The sequence below is a fragment of the Sceloporus occidentalis genome, unplaced genomic scaffold (genome assembly GCF_023333645.1).
Source record: "Sceloporus occidentalis isolate IW3139 unplaced genomic scaffold, rSceOcc1.0.p SCAF_9, whole genome shotgun sequence".
NCBI lineage: Eukaryota > Metazoa > Chordata > Lepidosauria > Squamata > Phrynosomatidae > Sceloporus > Sceloporus occidentalis.
Genome location: NW_028316989.1, coordinates 38515962 through 38534942, shown reverse-complemented (window position 1 = coordinate 38534942; position 18981 = coordinate 38515962). Strand labels below are relative to the sequence as shown.

Sequence of the window (18981 nt, the reverse complement as noted above, 5' to 3'; positions counted from 1 at the left end):
TTTCAAACAATTCCTTTTTACAGTATATACAAAATCCAAGAGGCAGAGGGTGGCCTCACACAACATACAGACAGGAACAGAAAGAGAGCTGGAGACTTGCATTGTTGGGGCAGAAATACAGCACCCACTCCTTATCATTTGGCTAAATAGGGCAAAAAAGACCTCCTTTGACTGCTATTAAGAGGTGACTACCCTGCATGAAAGAGGAAGGAAATCCCCATGAAAATAGGCAGAGTTCCAACTGGAAGATTCAGGAGGAACACTGGCAAGGGCTTGGGGGTGAGGAATTCAGACCATCAACCCATGATGCTGGGGAATGCATTTCCTCCCCACTGGAATTAGTCAAGTCTCAAAGCCCATGGGGCATTTGGCCACAGATCAATCCTTCACTGCCTCAGACCAATGTTAGTAAACCTTACATCTTTATGAGTTTTTATGAGTGAGCAGCCACTTAATTACTAGGACTACTTTCTTCATCTCAGCAAGATCAACAGCACCCACTCTTAAATCTCACAGTCCCAGCATCCACCTGTTCACTCCCTGCTGGGAAAGGATGGTCTTGCAACTGTAGAGAATGAAGAACTGCATGCCTGAAATGCATCCAGCCCCATCTGCACACTCTCTTCTTGTGGAAACAAGAAATTGTATTAAGAGAGGGAAGGGATTGGGGAAGACAGGCAGTCAGCAGTCTCCCAGCTGAGTGAGGCAAGATGACTAGGCAGCAGTGGAAACCCATCCCAACAGCAGCAGGACCTGCCTGCTAAAATGCCCCGTTTGATGCAGAACTGAATGCATATTTTGTGCTATAGAGCAAAGCAGCATCTGCTGCTTGCAACACACAAGTCCTGCCAGCAGGGAGAGATGCTAAAAAAAAAAACAAAACCCAGCCAGTGGAACAAAGGGCTTTTCAGGGTGCATGAGGGAGCCACAGTCCTAGAGGCAAAGTGCTATAAAAGATTTCAGTATTGTTCTTGACAGTGGAGCACATAACTGGCTTGTGTCTGTTGCAAGCTATGCTTCTTTACCCCATGCCCCCAACTTCCCATTTCTCAGGCCAGCAGAAGCAGCAGAATCATTTCTTTCGTGGTCTTTGCTGGAGCCTGCCTACCCCTTTGTGCCAAGGAAACATTTATCACTAGTAAAAATACACAATCTGGATCTTCTCTTCAACTTCAGCCAGCCCTGAAGGTAGCTGTCTTGGTTGCAGTTCAGGAACAAGAGAGTCATGGATACAGTCCAGGGCGTGCCTTCCCTTCCCAGTATTCCAAGTATCCTGTGATGCCACACCACTTGGCTTGCCACCACAAAATCCCTGTTCCAGAGGAGTTCTGGATATCAGCCCGTCAACCCCAAGTCAGGTGAATAAATACTTCTGCAAGTTCTAGCTCCACAACTCACACATGGGGGGAGGGGGGGCTCAGCTTGGGTTCAACAGGGAAGGGGGCAGAGTCTGCCTCACATTATGGCAGGATCATCACGCAGAACAATCAACACCATTCAACTGATGTCTAATGCAATTTCCAATGCTTCCTCATGTGAGCCAGTCACATGGCTTGGTATAGCCTAGGTTATCCATCACATCATGTCCTGTTGGAAAGAGAAACACAACATAGTGCCAGCAGTCTGAGATTCAGCCACAGGGTGGGGATAGAGCAACAAAAACAGGAATTCAACCAGTAAACTTTTCATCCCTGATTGGGAGAGGCAGGTAGTTGGAAGGTTCTAGGTAGCAGGTATCTCTAGCAAAGAGACAACATCTACAGATCATGTAATTCTCATAGCTATTTCACAACTTGGATATTTGCAGTACTGGGCTATAACTAACTGGACATAAATCTAGCTGTAGGCTGTAACTAAAATAAGGCCAGATAGAAAGGGGACTGGAATGAAACTGCAAGAATGAAGGCCCTTGATTAGGAGTGCATGTAACCCACATTTTGCTTGGCTCAATACTTTTGCTGCAAGGAGATTCCTGTTACAGCAATAGTACTTCATGTGCCCGAGCAGACAGGTGTGAGTGTGACCCAAGTCTGCTCCGTCTGCAAGCTGCTCAGGACCTTGCCAACTTCACAGCCCACTCCCAAAGTGACCACAACCACAGGACCCAGCCCCCACCGCCAGGAGCTGGACTATTCCACCTCCTTTTTGCTCCAGTCCAAAGGACTGGAGAGCAGCTTTGGCATAGCTTCAGGCAGCTTTGGGGGCATGCATCATTTGAACACCACGCCTCCAAAGCAGCTAGAAGCCGTTTCATTTGGCCCATCTGTTCTGCGCCTATATTAACAATCTTTCTAATTGTTTCTGTGCCTTCACGTCACCTATCGACTTACGGTGATCCCATGAATTTTTCATAGGGTTTTCTTAGGGAAGGAATACTCAAGAGGTGATTTGCAAGTTCCTTTGTCTGAAATATAGCCTACAACACCTGCTACTTGTTGGCGGCCTCCCATCTGATTACTAACCAGAGCTGACCCTGCCTAGCTTCCAAGATCACACACCAGGGGCACAGGAAGCATCCTTACCATTTTCACCTCCTGGGCGGGGGATATAATGAAGGAGCAGAGCCTTGCTGACTGGCAACAATGGCTGTGGATGAAAGACCTGCAGGGAAACAGAATTACAGTGCACAATGGAGTCAACAGAAAACAACAGATACACTTGTTGGTTTAGCTGCACTTCCTCTTCTTAAGTTTTATTTTCTTTTCTTCTTTTTTATGATATTTGTGCTGCTTTGTATGTTTTGCATGTTTTATTTAACTAATAAAATTAAAAAAAAGAAAACAAAGATACTAAAGCAACTTCCAGCACAATACTAGCCTCCAATTTATTATGGGGCCATTGCACAGAGCATCACAGGGAAGTCTTAAAGGCTGGGTAAGGCAGCAGAAGGACATTTGTGAAAGTTTGAGTGACAGATGCAAAAGCCATCCAGTTTTGGCATGGCCTCAGATACAAAACACCCAACAATTCTTGTGACCATGGATTCCTCCCACCCCTTCCTTTAAAAATGCCACCAAATGGTCTGTCTGCTCTCACCTGTTGCATAGGGCAGGTTGTACTGGGCAGTCGGTAACAGTGAGTAGCCCAGGTGATGATGATGGTGATGTGTGGACATCAGACGCTGTGAAGGAGAGGAGCGGGGCCGGTCAACGCTTCTCTCAGCACCACTGGGTCCCCCTACACCGCTGCAGCCTGCACTGCTTCCTCCCACCCCACAGCCACTGCGCTCTTGAGAGGCCTTTTCACCTATCTGTAAAATAACCAGACAGACAGACACACCGAGGTGTGGATTTGCAAGGGGGGTGAACAAATCATCTACCTACAAGAGTAGCCAAGCCACTCTTGAATATCTTCTCTACAAGTTGGTAAGAGATTTTTTCCCCTACAGTCTTTTTACATATAACATCCTCCCCTCCCTCCCAGTAAGAAGCAGCAAGGGAATTTGTGCTAAGGACAGCACAAATACCTAAATGCTAGGTTCCAAAACCATCTTAGAAAGCACAAGGTTTACAACCGATAGGTCACTATCACCAACAATAGTGTGTGTGTGTGTGTGTGTATTCCTTCTTCCAGCTCACCACTCACCGTTGGGGACTTGCTCTTGTAGTGGCTGGCGTGCTGCTGCAAGATGTCCAGGGCCTTGGATTCAGAACTAGATTTGCAACCAATGCTAGGGCTGGCTCGGGATTTCTCACTCTCCTCATTTCCTGAGGATTTGCTGCCGTATGGGGAGAAGGAGTAACTGGAGGGTAGGTAAGAACCTGTGGAGGAGATGCCAGTCAGGACCCCCACTTTTTCCAACAAAAGAGATCATCACAAATCCTCAAAAGGGAAGGGGTGAGGAGGAACTGAAAGGATTGATCCAAAGACTTGGTGGAGGGGTAGGTTTAGAACAGGGTTGTGCATACCACACACATACATTAAAGCTCTGGAAAATTTATCCCATCCCAAGGTAATTTTTTTTAAAATCCTAGCTATCATTTTTTGTTTAAATATTTATCTGCTGAAGGTTCAGAAACCCAAAGGATTCTGTAAAGCTGTCAAAGTTTCAGGAAAGGTACTGATGCCTCGCATATTTCTTGCCTATTAGCATTTCCTATCTGATCATTACCTACATTCAGAGTCTGGAAAAATTGCTTCTTCGGACTATAATTCCCAGAATTCCAAACCAAAACAGACAATTACTTTTTTGGAATAGAAATTCCACAATCCTGGCCATGCTCCTGAGAGCTGTATTCCCAAAAAAGTAACTTTTCCAGGCACCAGTCCTACAATCCATACATACCTTTTAGTATACAGTCGCCCCTCCAAGTCTGCGGACTTGAAATTTGCGGACTTGAAAAGCCACAGAGGGGTAACTGCCATTAACCTCAATCCCCCCCCCCCCCCGCATGCACGCACCCCATTTAAGCCTATGGGGCTTGAACATGTGCAAGTTTTGGAACTCACAGAGAGGTCCAGAACAGACCCCCCCCCCCCCGTGAGTTCCATGAGTAACTGTACATCTCAATTTTTTCCATCTTGATAGTCACTACACTCTACCTGAAGGATCCGCCTGGGCTTCCAGCTATTGCATAAGTCACAATTCCTATGTTGTTCCAAGGAGGAAAAAAAAGTTTCCCTATGAAGCAAATCAAGACTTCACCCTTTAAACTCATAATGTACTTCAAGCCCCCATACCTGGGTAGTTCTGCATCATGACAGTGGGCATGCCACGGTAGCTGGGATGGTTAGGGTCATACGACTGGCTATAGGAGTAGCCATGCATGTAAGGGATGTAGGACTGATGTTGACTGAGGGGTGAGGACACTGGCACGTGGCTGCTAGGTCTGGGCTCCTTCCCCAGTAAACGTGACTCTTCACTGGAGGGCACTTTGCAGTCAGAACTTGTACTCTCCTTCCCATCCTCCTTAGCAAGAGATTCTTTACTGCGACTCCTTTCTTCCTTTAACTTCCGATCCCTCTCTTCTTTCCACCGCTCATCTTCTGTTTTGATGTCAGAGTATTTAGCAGGGTACACATAGGTCCACATTCGGGGCTCTGTCTCCTAAAGCAAGATATATAGTCAAAATAGTTGTTTAAAAGATGTACAGCATAATTGTTGACAATTTTTGAAGTCCTGAAAATATCAGGTCTGGTTATTTTAAAAAGAAACTCCTTGTGAGTTAATTAAGGAAGGAGAAATAAGAAAAATGCACAGAGAACATCCACCACAACTTCATCACACAAACAGCTAGATTTCTACACTCCACGTGTACCCTTCTGTTGTGTTATTGTGCACTCTGTGCCTTTTCCCCACCCTACTAATTTCTATACAGAAACCAATACTACCCAAGCCATTCCTAACAAGACAGCACAGTTTTTAAAACTCTTGACAGAAAGAAAAGAAATGCTTCACATTTATAGTCCCTGCTACTTCCCAGCTGCAGTTCTCCCAGATACAAGGATTCTCCATCTTTACAGCTGCTTTTGCACAAAATCAACTCATCCTACACTGGCAATGTAACCCCCAACTAACTTCCTTTTGGCACACAATTGTTCAGCTCCTAGTCTGGGTATAACAATAAACAGAGGTCCCCAAAGACAAAACAGGAGACAGAAATTAAGAACAGGAACTCATAGACTGGATAGCATGTTGTTGTGGCATATGCCAGCCTAACCCATGGTTATACCAACATATGGACTTTATTGGATGTTGGGGCATTCAGTACCTCCTCCCAAGTTCCTCCCAAGTGCAGAAGAGATGGTGCAACTGTGATCTAGGTACTGTTGAGCACCAGTGGATCAAGAGCACCCAGACTCATAATGGAAGCAAGAGCTGCTCTTTCATATCTGGATATGCAAGAGCAACCAGAACATCCTTGGGAGCAATTGTGCCCACAAGTCTCTGAGATGTTGTTCCACAAGGCAAGCACTGGATGAAATAGTGCAACATCTTGAAGCAGTAAGAATGTTGATGGAAAGTTACATTCCACCATTTCATTACAAGATGTCAGGCACTTTTTCATCTGGGCTGCTTTAGCCCACATTCCCTTCATCACAGAATCTTCCACTGGATAGCCTCTTGTAGCTCACAAAAATGACTGACAGAGGCAATTTGGTTATTGCTTTCCAAGTTTCCTAAACATCATATATCAATACAGAAGCATGGAAGCATACAGGGCTAGCATAGTCAGAGATCCTACAAAACCTCTTCCACTCCACAGAATGTGGTACCAGGACTTCAGTATAATTTAGACAGACCACACAGAACAGCAGTGCTGAATCCACTGATTAACGTTCACTGAGAATGGAATTCTACTTTCCAGGAGTCTGTCACAACCCTCTGATTTTTCATTATCCAAGTGGGGCAAGTTTAGATAAAATGGTTTAGTCATTAGTTCACACAACGCTCCCTAAACATTTATTCTGATGTATTCAATGGGTGAGCTGTAGGCTGCTCTCCTGGAAACATTCTGTAAACCTGTCCTCTTCATAAGGATTGCCCTGGTCCTGAGAACATGAACATTGTATCTCCCAAAATACCTTTGAATCCAGAAAGGAAATCTAGTTTCAGTGGTCACAATTCCCTGTATTAATTCATGGGACTGCAGCTGTGAAGCTCAGTTCATGGCACAGGCCTAAGCCTACATAACAATGAGGAAAAATAAGTACTAAACACTGTCAGTTGTGAAGTACTTAAGTTGTAGACTACACATATGCAATTGCTGCATATGTTCACTTAGGGTTTAGGCAAACATTTCAAAATCCAGAAAGCTGGGATCTGAAAGAGGACCAAGAAGTAAAGTACTCTGCCCCAACCACACCATCTATTGCAAACAATATATTTTGCCTAGGACCAAACCACCACTTTCTAGAACCAAGAAAAGTCAGGGTGTGCTTGCCACCTTAGCCGTTGCTTTCCCCATCTCAACAACCCAAGTATGTCCCTTCCCATTTACCTGTCTGTACCAGAGTACTGGATCCACTTCAGCCTGCCGGCCACAGTCCAAACCAGACTTTGACTCTGCTGTTTCTTTGCTAAGATGGCTTTCATTTAGCTTTCCTTTGAGGCCTTCTGCAGCCTGTCCTTGGAGCTTTGAAGAATCCTCCAACTTAGGAATAATGACAGACTTGGCCAGATCACCTCCCTGATCCTTGGCTTTGCTGAGTCCAGATTTGACTAAGTCAGTCAGACTGGGTGCTTTAGTCAGAGTAGGTGGGAGTGATGGCTTCTGCTTCCAATCCTCCTTGAGTGCTACTTCTCGCTCCTTCAAGCCCAGCTCCACTTTCTTGTCCATTCCACGCTGCTGTTGCTCCAGGGCCTGACGCTGCTTTTGCTGATCTTCATACTGCTGTCGGTATGTTGGGTTAGTGCTTAGCAGGTGGGCATGATACCCTTGCTCACTGTACCCATAAGGAGGCACATAGGCATACTGGTTATAGTAGAGAGACTGCATGTACATGTTGGATCTCTGCTGGATGACAGAAGGCTGCTGGCTGGAGGGGCCAAGCTCTGCCTTCTTCTCCTCACAAGCCTCATTCTTCACCTTCACCTCTGGGCTTGGTGGCTCTTCATCTTTCTTTAGTTTCAGAGCCTGGCCATCAACTGAGGCTTGACTGTTGGGATTTATTGGGCCTGGACTTGACTGTGCATAGCCTGGTGAGTAGTAAGCCTCAAAACCTTGATAATAAGGAGACTCTTTGTTTTGGGGCTGAGAGGAAAAAAGGGCCTTTTTGGCTCCTTCCTTAGCAAGCTGCTCAGGGTCCTTTGCTTTCATGCTATCTAGTTTACCCTCTCCATCCTCCCCTGCATCTGAGATGTCAGAATAGGCAGGGCTATTGGTTTTCACAGAACTAGCTTCTGCACCATTTTGGGTGACAACATGAAGTGGAGTCAAGGGCTGTGTGGGTGCTGCACTGTCTAGTCGGCTGGCACCTCCAATGGATGGGCTTGGGGCATTGTCGGTAAAACTGTAGATCTTATCTGCCTCTGCTTTGATGCTGGCAAGACGGCTCTGGTGGGGGTCAGAGGAGCCATTCAAAAGTCCCTCCCCTTTAGCCCCAATGTCACTGGGCTCACCTCGGAAGGGGCTCTTGCCTTCCTCAGCTCGACATATTTTTCCAGGAGTCAGGGGGCTCTCCATTTCCTTGGACTCTTTCTTCTTCTTGTCCTTCTTCTTCTTGTCCTTGACAGGAGTAAGTGTTGGGCTAACTGTGAAGGGCTCTCCCATTACAGTTGGCTTGGGTTGAATGGGCTTCAGCTGGGGACTGTTGGGCATGGCCTGAACAACTGTGGTGGTGAGGCCTGTGGAGGAGACAGGGCTGGTAGCAGTGAATGTGGCTGTCTGAAAGGTGTAGATCTGAGGTGGTATAGCTGGAGCTATGGGTCGAGCAGACTTGATGCTCTTTGAAGATACCTTCTCAGGCTTGATACTGACAGGCTTTTTGGCTTTCTCCTTGTCACTGCTCCTCTTCTCCATTGAGTCAAAGCCATCATTGCTTGTCTCATCAGCTATCGAAGGGCCATCAGAGCCATCATTCGACAGAGCACCAGAGTCTGGGTCCCCTTCGCCACCCAGCTTCTTCTTACAAGTAGCTTTGGGGTTGAACTTGCTTGATGGTGAGGGACTGTGTGGTTCTATTAGCCGTATTTTGGGGGTAGTTGATCGAGCTGGAGATAGAGAACCTTTCTGGCTACTAGAAGCACCATTGCAGCTGCCCAGATCAGCTGGAAGAGATGACTCCTCACCATACTCACTATCTCCATCAGCCTCAGGTTTGCTGTCATCATCGGTATGTGCATGAGCCTGGTGATACTTGAGTCCATTAATGTGCTTGTACTTTTTGCTACAGTTGGGATGGGGGCAATCAATGAGTATGGGGGAGGGGCAGTTTCTATCCAGAATGGCAGGTTCCACTTTGACTGTCGTTGAGGCTGCTGCTGCTGCTGCTGCCGCTGCTGCCACCAAAGGTGCAGCAGCTGAGCCCATGGAGTTAGTACGGACGCGTTTGCTTCCCTTGGAATCCTCAGAGCTAGAATTCACTTCCATGTCAGAGAGGGGCTTGCTTTTCCGCTTGGTCACAGATGAAGGGCTGGCCTTGACATCCTCAGAAGTGCCACTGGGTGGAAGGCGATGCTCCGATGAGTTCTGGCTGCCTCGGCGTCCTTTGCTGTTGGCCCCTGCCCTTGTCTTGCTACTGTTGCTGGTCCCTTTGCTGTCTGAGGCTGCTGTGTTTTCATTCACTGGGGGGTTGCTGTTGGGCCGCATGCGCTTCCCTCTCCCTCGACCATTTCGCATCTCCAGGTCACTGGTGGGAGAATCACAAAACCTAGAAGGTAACACAGCAGGACTTATAGACAATCAGCCTTCATGCCATCCCTTCTTTGTAACTGGCCCTCTCCTGGATGCTGCCTGCAAAGCTAGCAAAGGGTGGCTGAGAGAATGCTAGGGCCTCTAGCACAAGTTTCCTGCACTTGCCCACAAGGCTACTATATATGCCACTGGTCAGACCTGCCTATGTAGGCAAGCAGATAGTAGGCTGGTAGACGCGTTCAGGAACAGAAAGACTACATAGTCCTTAATGTTCTTTTTTTAACAACTGAGGGAACCTAGGTGCGTTACGGAGTGCCCAAAATGGGAGCTCTGCCGGTGCTGCCGGTTGCTGCATTCGGGAACCGCAGCAGACAAACTGCGCAGTTCCCAGACGCAACAAAAAGAAGCCACAAAAGCGGCTTCTTTTTGCGCCCTGGAAGTGGCACCGCGAGTCGCTAGTCGCGCAATCGCGATGTCACTTCCGCCACACAATGTGCGGACGCTAGACATCCGTGACGTCAAGATGGCGGCGCCTGTTTAGAACGGGTGCCGCCATTTTGTACGCCCCCAGGACATACTAGGGTTAGGGGCGTCCGCAATGGACGCCCTTTCCTAACTCTAGTATGTCCTGGGGACGTACTTTATGCCCGTGCGGAACGGGCCCTAGTTAGAATCCTGAAACTTCCAGCTCTGCTGTCTATTTCTAGTATTCAGGGATGCAAGCATTTCAAAGACAAACACGGTGAAAGCAACTAAACAAAAGTGGCACATTCACACTAGCTGGTGTCCCCTACCCTAAAGAAGGCAGTTCAACAGGGGAGCACAGACATAGTAACTGTACTGTACTCCATTTTCCTATGGCAAAGATGAGGACCAGCAGTCAGCATGGAGCTTGGCAAGCTGCCTACAAATTGTGTGCTTCACCTCAAGAATTACAACTCCTGAACAGTCAGATTAGGAAGGCAGCTCCAGATGTAAACCAGACCTATCCTTCCTGCCTAGCAGAGCAATTGCTTTAGTACTCATCTCACATTGGAACAAAATATCTACTATGCAGGAAAGACAACACAAAAGCCAGCAACTCTATTGTGCCACTTGGAATGATGTTTGGCTTGCAGTGCAAGAGTGGGCAAAGTGCATCACTCCTGTTATTGCTGGGCTGCAACAACCATCAGCCATGGCCAGCACAGATGCTAGGGATTATTGTCAAACAACATATGGAAAGCCATATGATTGCCACCATGTCCACTGGAATCCTATGGGGCATGCAAGTAATGAATGAGAGTAGGTGTTTTGCAAGATAGCTCTCTGCCTTGTTCTTTACCTTGGTGGCGCCCAGTCATGCTGTGTGCAGTCCAGGAGTGTGCCCACATAAGTCTTATTCCGCCAGGTGACATTCACCACCAGCATACCTGTGGGAGCAAGAGAGAGAAGTGTGAATGATCAGCCTTTTCAGGGTAGAGAATCACTTTATAATTGTTTCAGTCATAATCATGAGACAACAAGTAGGACTCAAGCCTGAGGTCAGATAGTGTTTGCTTTTGGCTCTGTATCTTTGGCCATTAAGAAACTGAAACCCCACGTCTACTAACTGCACACCAAATGCCAGCTTCAGCAGTCATCAGGGCCACATTCAAAAAAGAGGAAGTGGAGGAAAAAAAGTCTCAGCAGCATCCTTGGATACTACAGATAATAATATGTTTGCTGAATGCACCATTCTAATTTTAAATGTTGCACATTAGCAATATTAACAAGGAAGACAGTACTCTTGGGGAGTGGGGTTCATAGATATAGCAAGCAATTTCCTCTTGGTCCTTGTCCAATCTTCACTTTCCCAATACTTCTGTGTCTTTGTTTTTGGACCAAATCTGTGATAAAAAAGCAGCTCTATTACTGGTGAATAGGAGTCACTTTGTTGATAGTATTTTTAACAAACTACTACTGAATTTCCATTTTGGCAGTTAGAGTTTGGCTTTGGTTATTTTACTAACAACTGAATTCAAGAGCCAAATCTTCATTTGGTAAATGAAGCTGTCATTTGGTGAATGTTTTGGCTAATGCTATCAAAAGGCCAGGGTAAGAGTTACCTTTTAAAAATTTATCCCTATAAAAACAGCCATCTAGATTGACAAATACATTGGTTCAAGCAATTACATAAGGCTGAAGCCCCATCCATAGGTAAACCAAGTGTGAGAGCTGGCCTTTATTCTCCTAGGTGCATGGCTTGGAAGTACAGGCTCTGGGCAAGGCCAAACATGTCCCAGGGAATAATTAATACTTTTAATGCTGTTTCAAAATCCTGGTCTATGAGTGGAAAACAGATTTTAGTGTAGAACATACGAACGTTATTTGTTTTGTTGTTGTTGTTGTTTTACTCCAACTCCCAGAACACTTCAGTTGGCCACTAATCAGTGGGGAGCGTAGTCCAAAATACTAACTTTTTCAAATTTTGAGTAGGTGATTCTATAGAAGTTGCTTGTAAGCACTCTAGTCTTAGGCCACATGCTAATATGGACAGGGTGCTTACCTGTAACTGTAGTTCTTCAAGTGGTCATCTGCGAATCCACACAAATGGTCTTCCCTAGCGATTCCAGTAGGATCCAGAAATGCTGCGCAGGCGCAGAATAACCCATTTGTGTGCTTCGCAGAGACCACGAAGAAGAATTTTAGTCTCAACATTTTTAGAGCACATTTATGATACTCCTAACCGCAAATCCAGTTTAAAGACTACTCAGGAGACTTTAAAGGAGCAAATATTTGAAATTTTAAGTGTAGAAAACAAAATTCAGGCAGGGAGGGGATACTTCCATTTCTCAAATTGAAGAAATGGCTTACAATTTTTGTAACAGAAGATGTGGAAAGTAGAGAGAATGGGAATAATGATGAAACATGATCTGTTTGCTAGTCAATGTTCTGTTTGAATGTGTTCATGACAGTTCTTTGAAACACTCTTAGGATTCTGGACACTGCGGAGAAACACATGACTTTGATTTGGAAAATAAACCATAGTGCCATATTATGCCAACATAACATTGGCAAAGTCTATCCTTGGTATCTCCAATGAAGATCAGCAGGCAGAAACTGATGGGAAAGAAATATCCTTGAGACCTTAGAGAGAGGCTGCCAATAGAATGTTGTTGCTGTTGGGTGCCCTGAAGTTATTTATGACTTATGGCAACCCTAAGGTGAACCTATCACAGAGTTTTCTTGGCAAGACTTGTACAAATGGGTTTGGCCTTTGCCTTCCTTTGAGGCTGAGAGAGTGTGACATGTCCCAGGTTTCCTAGTGGTTTTCCATGACCAAGCAGGAATTTGAACCCTGGTCTCCAGAGTTGTGATCCACTACTCCATGCTGAGTAGATAATGCAAGGCTAAATGAGAAAGTAGTCTGACCTGCTGCTACAGGCAGCTTCCTATTTACTTTTGGCAGGGGTGCAGACATAGTACTAACATACTTGGCATCCATTTATACTCTCTATGCCAGGAATGCCAAGTACCATTTATGAATCAGATCCAGTTTGGCTCCCATAGTGAAAGGTTATGTAAGCTACAACACCTAGGAAGGTTTCATGTAACCAGCAGACATCAGACAATTATTTTCTTGCTTTTGCAGGTATACAGTTTTAAAAGCTGTGCATACACATTTCTAGCCCTCATGGTGACTGAGATACTTCAAAGAACACAGGCAATATTTCTACAGGACAATAAAGGTGCAAAATGTGAAGCTTCTCTTCCTGACAAGGTCTACTTGTCCATATTCAATGGCTCTATTCCCATTCATTGTAACAGCTTCCTCCCTTTGTTCATTGCCAGAAAATTCCATGAGTAGCTGAACCTCAAATATTAGGTTTAGAATAAAAAAGGTAAGTTGAGAAACATCATGAAATAAACATATTTGTATAAGTGTACTGACACACATAATTTAAATGTGAGCCGAGAATTTTGACTTTCTGGTTGTATACGGTATTATGAACAGCCTGGTCTAAACATTTCTCCATCAGAAAACAATTACGTTAATTAATTCCATGCCATTAGCAGATGAACTCAAATGGATATTTCCTCCTGATGGTAACCTATTCTGACTACCGTATCACTAATTTACATATACCAGCCTAGGCCCACTAAACAGTGCGCTCTTATCTGAGAAAGATGAAAATCACACATAGCAACTTCAGGCAGAAATGCAGCTAAGTACAGTTATATCTCTACAGAGATAAAAGAAGTAATAAAATATAATATAGCCCACAGACCAGAAATACAGTCTATCTCAACATATTTACAGATATACCAGCTCATATATGCAGGTATGCACAAATACAAACAGTGACAAATTTGAACACGGCTAATGATAGTGATGGATTTTTATCTAACAACAGAAACTTAATGTAAGACTGAGCTGATCAAGATAAAATTGCCAATAAAGAAGCAATAGTGAACTCTAACACAGCTCTGTCACAGAAATTAGAAAACTGGACATGTTTATTATTATTGTTGTTGTTGTTATTGTTATACAAAACCCTCTTAAAATATTTTTATATATATCTGGAGGAGAGAATGTGCTTAAAATGGGAAGAACATGCAAAGGTTTTTAGAATGGCAGTGCCTACAGTACATGTATTTATTACAGAGCCTGAAAAGGTTACCAGTTTTGCAGCACAACTCCTACTATCCACCAGCAACCATGGAGCTATAATCTAAAAAATTAAGGTTTACCATCTTTGATTTGACCCATATTTCCCCACCAACTTGTTGCATGTCTTCAAGTCATTTTTTACTTATGGCTTCCCTTTAATAGGTTTTTCTCAGCAAGGCTGTTCAAAAGGGTGTGTGTGCTATTGCTCTTTCCTCTGAGGCTGAGAGAGTGTGACTTCAAAAATATCAAGAGGCTGAGCAGAGATGTGAACTCTGGTCTCCCGGAGTCCCAGTCCAACACTCAAACCACTACAACACACTGGTTCTCTTCATACCAACTACAGATACAAAAGTAATCTAGGTATTTAAACTGGATTGAATCAATGTGAAATCTCTAACATTCTGCTTCTTGAATCTGGACAAAGGGAGTGCCAACATTTTGAAGCCTGAAAGGTAACACAATTTAAAAAGAAACTGCAATAAATGAAAGTTCAAACTGATAGGAGGAAAACCTGTCTTAATATCCAGGAAGAAAACTGCATAATAAGAAACATATAAGTAGCACAGTAATAGTTATAAAGACAAAATCTAAGCAAGTTTTACTGAACTCAAGATAGTTGGGCAAACATTCCCTTCTTTGAAAACAGATGCAGATGAGATATGCCATAAATAAAGCTTAATAATTTAAAGCATAATAATAATAATAATAATAATAATAATAATAATAATAATTTTCCTCTTATTGCAAGTCAGTCAGTCTGACAACTAGGATGTGACCTAGAAAATATTCAGTGTGACACTTCTTCTAGGGTGCAGTCTTAAATAAATGTGGGAGAGCTGGTGGCCCTGCAGACGCTTCTGACCTTCAACTACCATTAGCAAAGACAGCATGGCAAATGGTCAAGACTAGCAGAAGATGGAGTTCAGCAACTGCTAGTTTGCCCCACCTCATCTTAAAAGCATGTAAGGAGTCAATCCACAGCCATGATAATTAAATTTCTCTTTACAAGCTGAAAAATACTGCAAGTTGCTATACTCATTTGCTGAGTTGGACTGTAGAAGCAATGAGAACTTGAGCAAAGTAGTAGTAAAGGAAACCAGTGGATCTAACTGAGTATCATGTATATGTGATGTCAGAAAGTGGTGGGCAACTGAAGTGGGTCCAGGGGGCAATTTCCTACCCCTGAGATGGTTGGAGAAGACACAGACAGAGAGAGAAACAAAAGAAATTCATCAAACAGAAGTTTACCTTTGGTTTTGAAGAATCAGTATTTTTATATTAAACAGGTCAGAAGCCCCCTCAACTTATTTTAAGGAGAAAATTGACACTGCTGGACTGTTCCAGGACAGACAACTTATTTTCTGTACCCATACAAGGGCAGTCAGGGGAGTCTGTAGGGATTAAGACCACAAAAACAGGTTTGAAGGGCCCACATGCAAACCAGAGCCACATTTTGCCTACCCCTGCTTGATGGGGAACGCATGTTTGCAGTGTGTAATGCTATCATATGTAACTATTATATGTACCAGGCAAATGTATATTTGTACATATTTATGTACATATACATGTACATAGCAGGTATATAGTAAATGCAAATTTGTGTTTAGACTGAATAATCCACAATTTTCCCACCAGAAGAAAGGTGAATTTCTCCTCTGCTTTACATCCAATACAGCTTGAATCTCAAATTTGTCTTTTCAGTGTCACAGAGACTTTAAAAGGCATCACCTGGTTACCAGGCAATTGTAAACACCAGAGACTAAACTTCTACAACAGTAGTCTGGATTTGGCAAGCACATCAGGGGAGTGACTAAGAGGATGTCTCCTTTTATACACAGAACAGTAAAAGATATGAAGATTCTGATTTTATATAGCTCAGAACCCCAGGCCATTTGGGGGCAGAAAAAGAAGCCACTCAAATTCATATCCCAGAGCAACAGATCATTATATTTCAGATCTGGGAACAGCTCTGATAGGGAATGAACTGATCCCTTCCCATTAATGGAATGCAAGGGCTCTGTGTAGACTGGAAAAGCCGTCAACACCCTGGCTCCCCAGACACCAATGTGGATTTTTCCGGTTCCCACACCACCGCCATCCTTCTTTCTTGGTGCTCCAGGATCTCTCCTCCTGCAGGTGTCACCATCGTCGAAGGAGGCACTCGCTTTTTCCGATGCGAGGCTGCTTTTCAAGGCTTTATATGCTCAAGCTTCACACACTGCTTTCCTGCAGAGCCTTACAAGTTAATTGTGTGGCAAGATGCCAGCAGCTGCTTCCATCTCTGAGCTGGCAGGTCAGATTAGGAAGGACGTTCTGGCAGCTTGCCCGCTGCCATGATCACAGGAGAAAGATGAAGAGCTCTGTAAAGCAGAGACCTCAGCGGTGGCTGAACTGCCCCCTCCCTTTGCCTGCTGCTCTGGCAACCAAACAAAGCACAAGACTAATTGTAACTCCTGCCTGACACACTGTGTCCTAGATTTAACCTATCTCAATCAATCTCACACACACAAACACGCACACAGATTCCCTCGGCCAATAAATACTGAATTATTTTGTGAAATGCAAGATAATTTGCAAAGCAGCCTTTTAACGCATCCTATGCCTATAGGAACCACCCCGGTGGGGAAGGAAGGGGAAGAAGATGGGAATGGGAAAGAAGCCATGTTTGGTGAAACAGTAAACAATTCAGAGCTGGCTTTGATGAAGGCACTCACAATTACTATAATACTGGAGAAGGAGAGACCGTTGCAGCATTGCAAACCCATCAAATCCAGGCAGTAACTCTGTCCTTGCTATTGTTTCTAAAATGCCTTCCTAGCACATCCTAAATCAAACTGGGGTTATAATCCCTATTTTCATAAGGCTTAAGCAATGCAGCAGTTTGCCAAAAAATCAATCCAGCTGCAGAACCAGGATTCTCTGAGGGACTGGTCAGGGCAGCCCTTACACAGCTTTCCAGTTCAGAGTCAAACAGAGACAACTGTGAACAATGAGAGATAATTTTAGATCACAGATCTCTGGATGCTATAGTTTTTATATAACACATATAAACCAACTCAGTTGTTTGTTTCTTTGGAGGGGAAGTCCCCAAGGAAGTGCTCTGTTTTGAGGATAAGACATTTTTCTAGAACTCGAAAGCTTTCATTTCCACCCTACTTTCATTTCTGTTCACATGTCAAAGGCTCTGAGTGCTTGTGGCATCACCAAAAGTGACTCCTTCTGCCACTGTGTCAATAACAACAGCAAATCAACTTGATTTTTCTTAATGAAAAGGAAAAAAGTTTCAGTCTTATCACCCTATCTATTACTTCCTTTTCTTGCGTGTCAATCTATTGGATTGTAAACTCTTGTGTTTAATTTATTGTGTAAAGCAATCATAGCTATAAATGTGTGTTATAAAAACAAATATATTCTATTTGACTCCAGTAATAAAGTGCACATTTCTACCTTTAAAACAAAGAACACCTGAACCCTGATTTTTATTGGCAGAAAGAGGAAACTGCAACTTGAGAACTATGTGTTGCTTTCTCCAAATACACCTATTCCTCCCCTAAAAAAACCCAACCCCAAAACATTTCCCGATGCTTATAATCAACTGGACCTTATGGAGAGACAGGATTTTATAAAAAGCAAGTAAAGCGAAAGAAGTCTGAAGTTCTTGCAGAGGATTTTTAATTACGCAAAATTCAAAAGATTTATAATATATCATAAACCAACATTGTAGCATCACCTCTTCTCTTCCCCCCTCCACACCCAGTTCCTTGAAAGAATGACATGTCCTCTTTCAAAGAAAATGTACCACCTCTCCAAAAAAAAAAAAGGGGGGGGGATCAGTAACCCAGAGTGCTTCACATCCTCAAGATAAAAGGAAAGGAAAAGAGGTTTGGAGGAAATAGGCTTCTGATGTTTCCTTTGTGCAGCAGCTGCTGTTGCCATGCAGTGATCCTTGTTGCTATGAAGATCTCCATGTCAGACAATGGCTTTTTTAGCTGCAAGCATTACGGCTATTGGCTGAGATATTTCCCAGGTGAGCAGTGATGATGGTGCCTGAATCTCAGTTTTAGGAGTTGGCTGAAATTGGTTGCCCCTGAGGAGCAGCAGGACTGGGGGGGACCAGAGGCTCTCTTGACAGTTACCCGGCTTCAGTCCAGGTGGCATTAATCACAGCAAAAGCAAAGAGGAACCTGGCAGCTCATAAGGCAGCAAGTGGAGTGCAGCATTCCAGCATAATTAGATCCATTAATGATCTCAGCAGCTCAGACTCTCGCCTCACAGAATTAGGGAAACTGCTACAACAGCTGTCTTAAATGCCTTAAAATGTCCTTAGAGGTATTTAACACAACACAGTCCCGTGAAAGACATGCAGATAGAATAAGCAGCAGCGAGAAGGTTAAGCAATGAAATAGCTGCACTTGGAGCATGCAGCAGAGAAGAAAAGTGCAACAACCTTCACATATATGCTGACAGCCTCAGAAGCTGGTGGTGTTCAAATATGGACACCTTAAGAGCTATGGCCCACTTCTTTATATGCCCCAACAGGAAACATTTCCTATTTTGTGCCCTCCTGGGAGATCATGGCAGATTACACAACCTGAAGCAGAAGATGGAATCTCAACTCAGGTTGCAGGAAATGAAAAGATTGCCAATAAGCAGAGAAGAGCTAAATAACTGCAGAAAATTACCAACATTGGCCATCTGAGGTTCTCCTGAAAAAGAAGGCTCCAGCTTCTTTTCTGTCTCAGTGGTTGCCAGACCACCGGAAGAGATTCTTATTTGCCACAAATTCATAAAATTAATGGGCAAACATGGAGATAAGCAAGAGAGACTTTAAACAGTATTTTCATATGTTAGCCATGCCAGACAACTGCCACAATAGTGGCAAACTGGGTACCATTGGCCCCCACTAATCAATCCTGCTTCAACTGTTGTATGGGCACATTTTATCTATCCATGGCCACTCTTTGCCTTTTTACTAACTTTCATTTTTGGCTGACATCTACTGGGTTGTTGCTCTCACATCTGACTTATGGCAACCCTAAGGTGAACCTATCA

At 44.1% G+C, this 18981-nt stretch overlaps 1 protein-coding gene across 4 annotated transcripts in view; it reads right to left on the bottom strand.

Annotated features, from left to right (window-relative positions):
- Nucleotides 1-18981, bottom strand: part of LOC149307310 (zinc finger protein 609-like) — an 87992-nt gene continuing 69011 nt past the window's right edge. For 2 of the 4 annotated variants that reach the window (XM_089538867.1, XM_089538868.1), the window contains exons 4-10: nucleotides 10621-10708; nucleotides 6942-9312; nucleotides 4681-5047; nucleotides 3586-3761; nucleotides 3037-3250; nucleotides 2523-2601; nucleotides 1-1587 (exon numbers count right to left, since the gene is read on the bottom strand). In XM_089538867.1, the coding sequence (XP_089394993.1) occupies nucleotides 2528-2601; nucleotides 3037-3250; nucleotides 3586-3761; nucleotides 4681-5047; nucleotides 6942-9312; nucleotides 10621-10708 (3290 nt within the window). In that variant the 3' untranslated portion in view covers nucleotides 1-1587; nucleotides 2523-2527. The remainder of the gene's footprint in view (nucleotides 1588-2522; nucleotides 2602-3036; nucleotides 3251-3585; nucleotides 3762-4680; nucleotides 5048-6941; nucleotides 9313-10620; nucleotides 10709-18981) is intronic. The other 2 variants (XM_089538869.1, XM_089538870.1) reach the window with 2 other exon arrangements.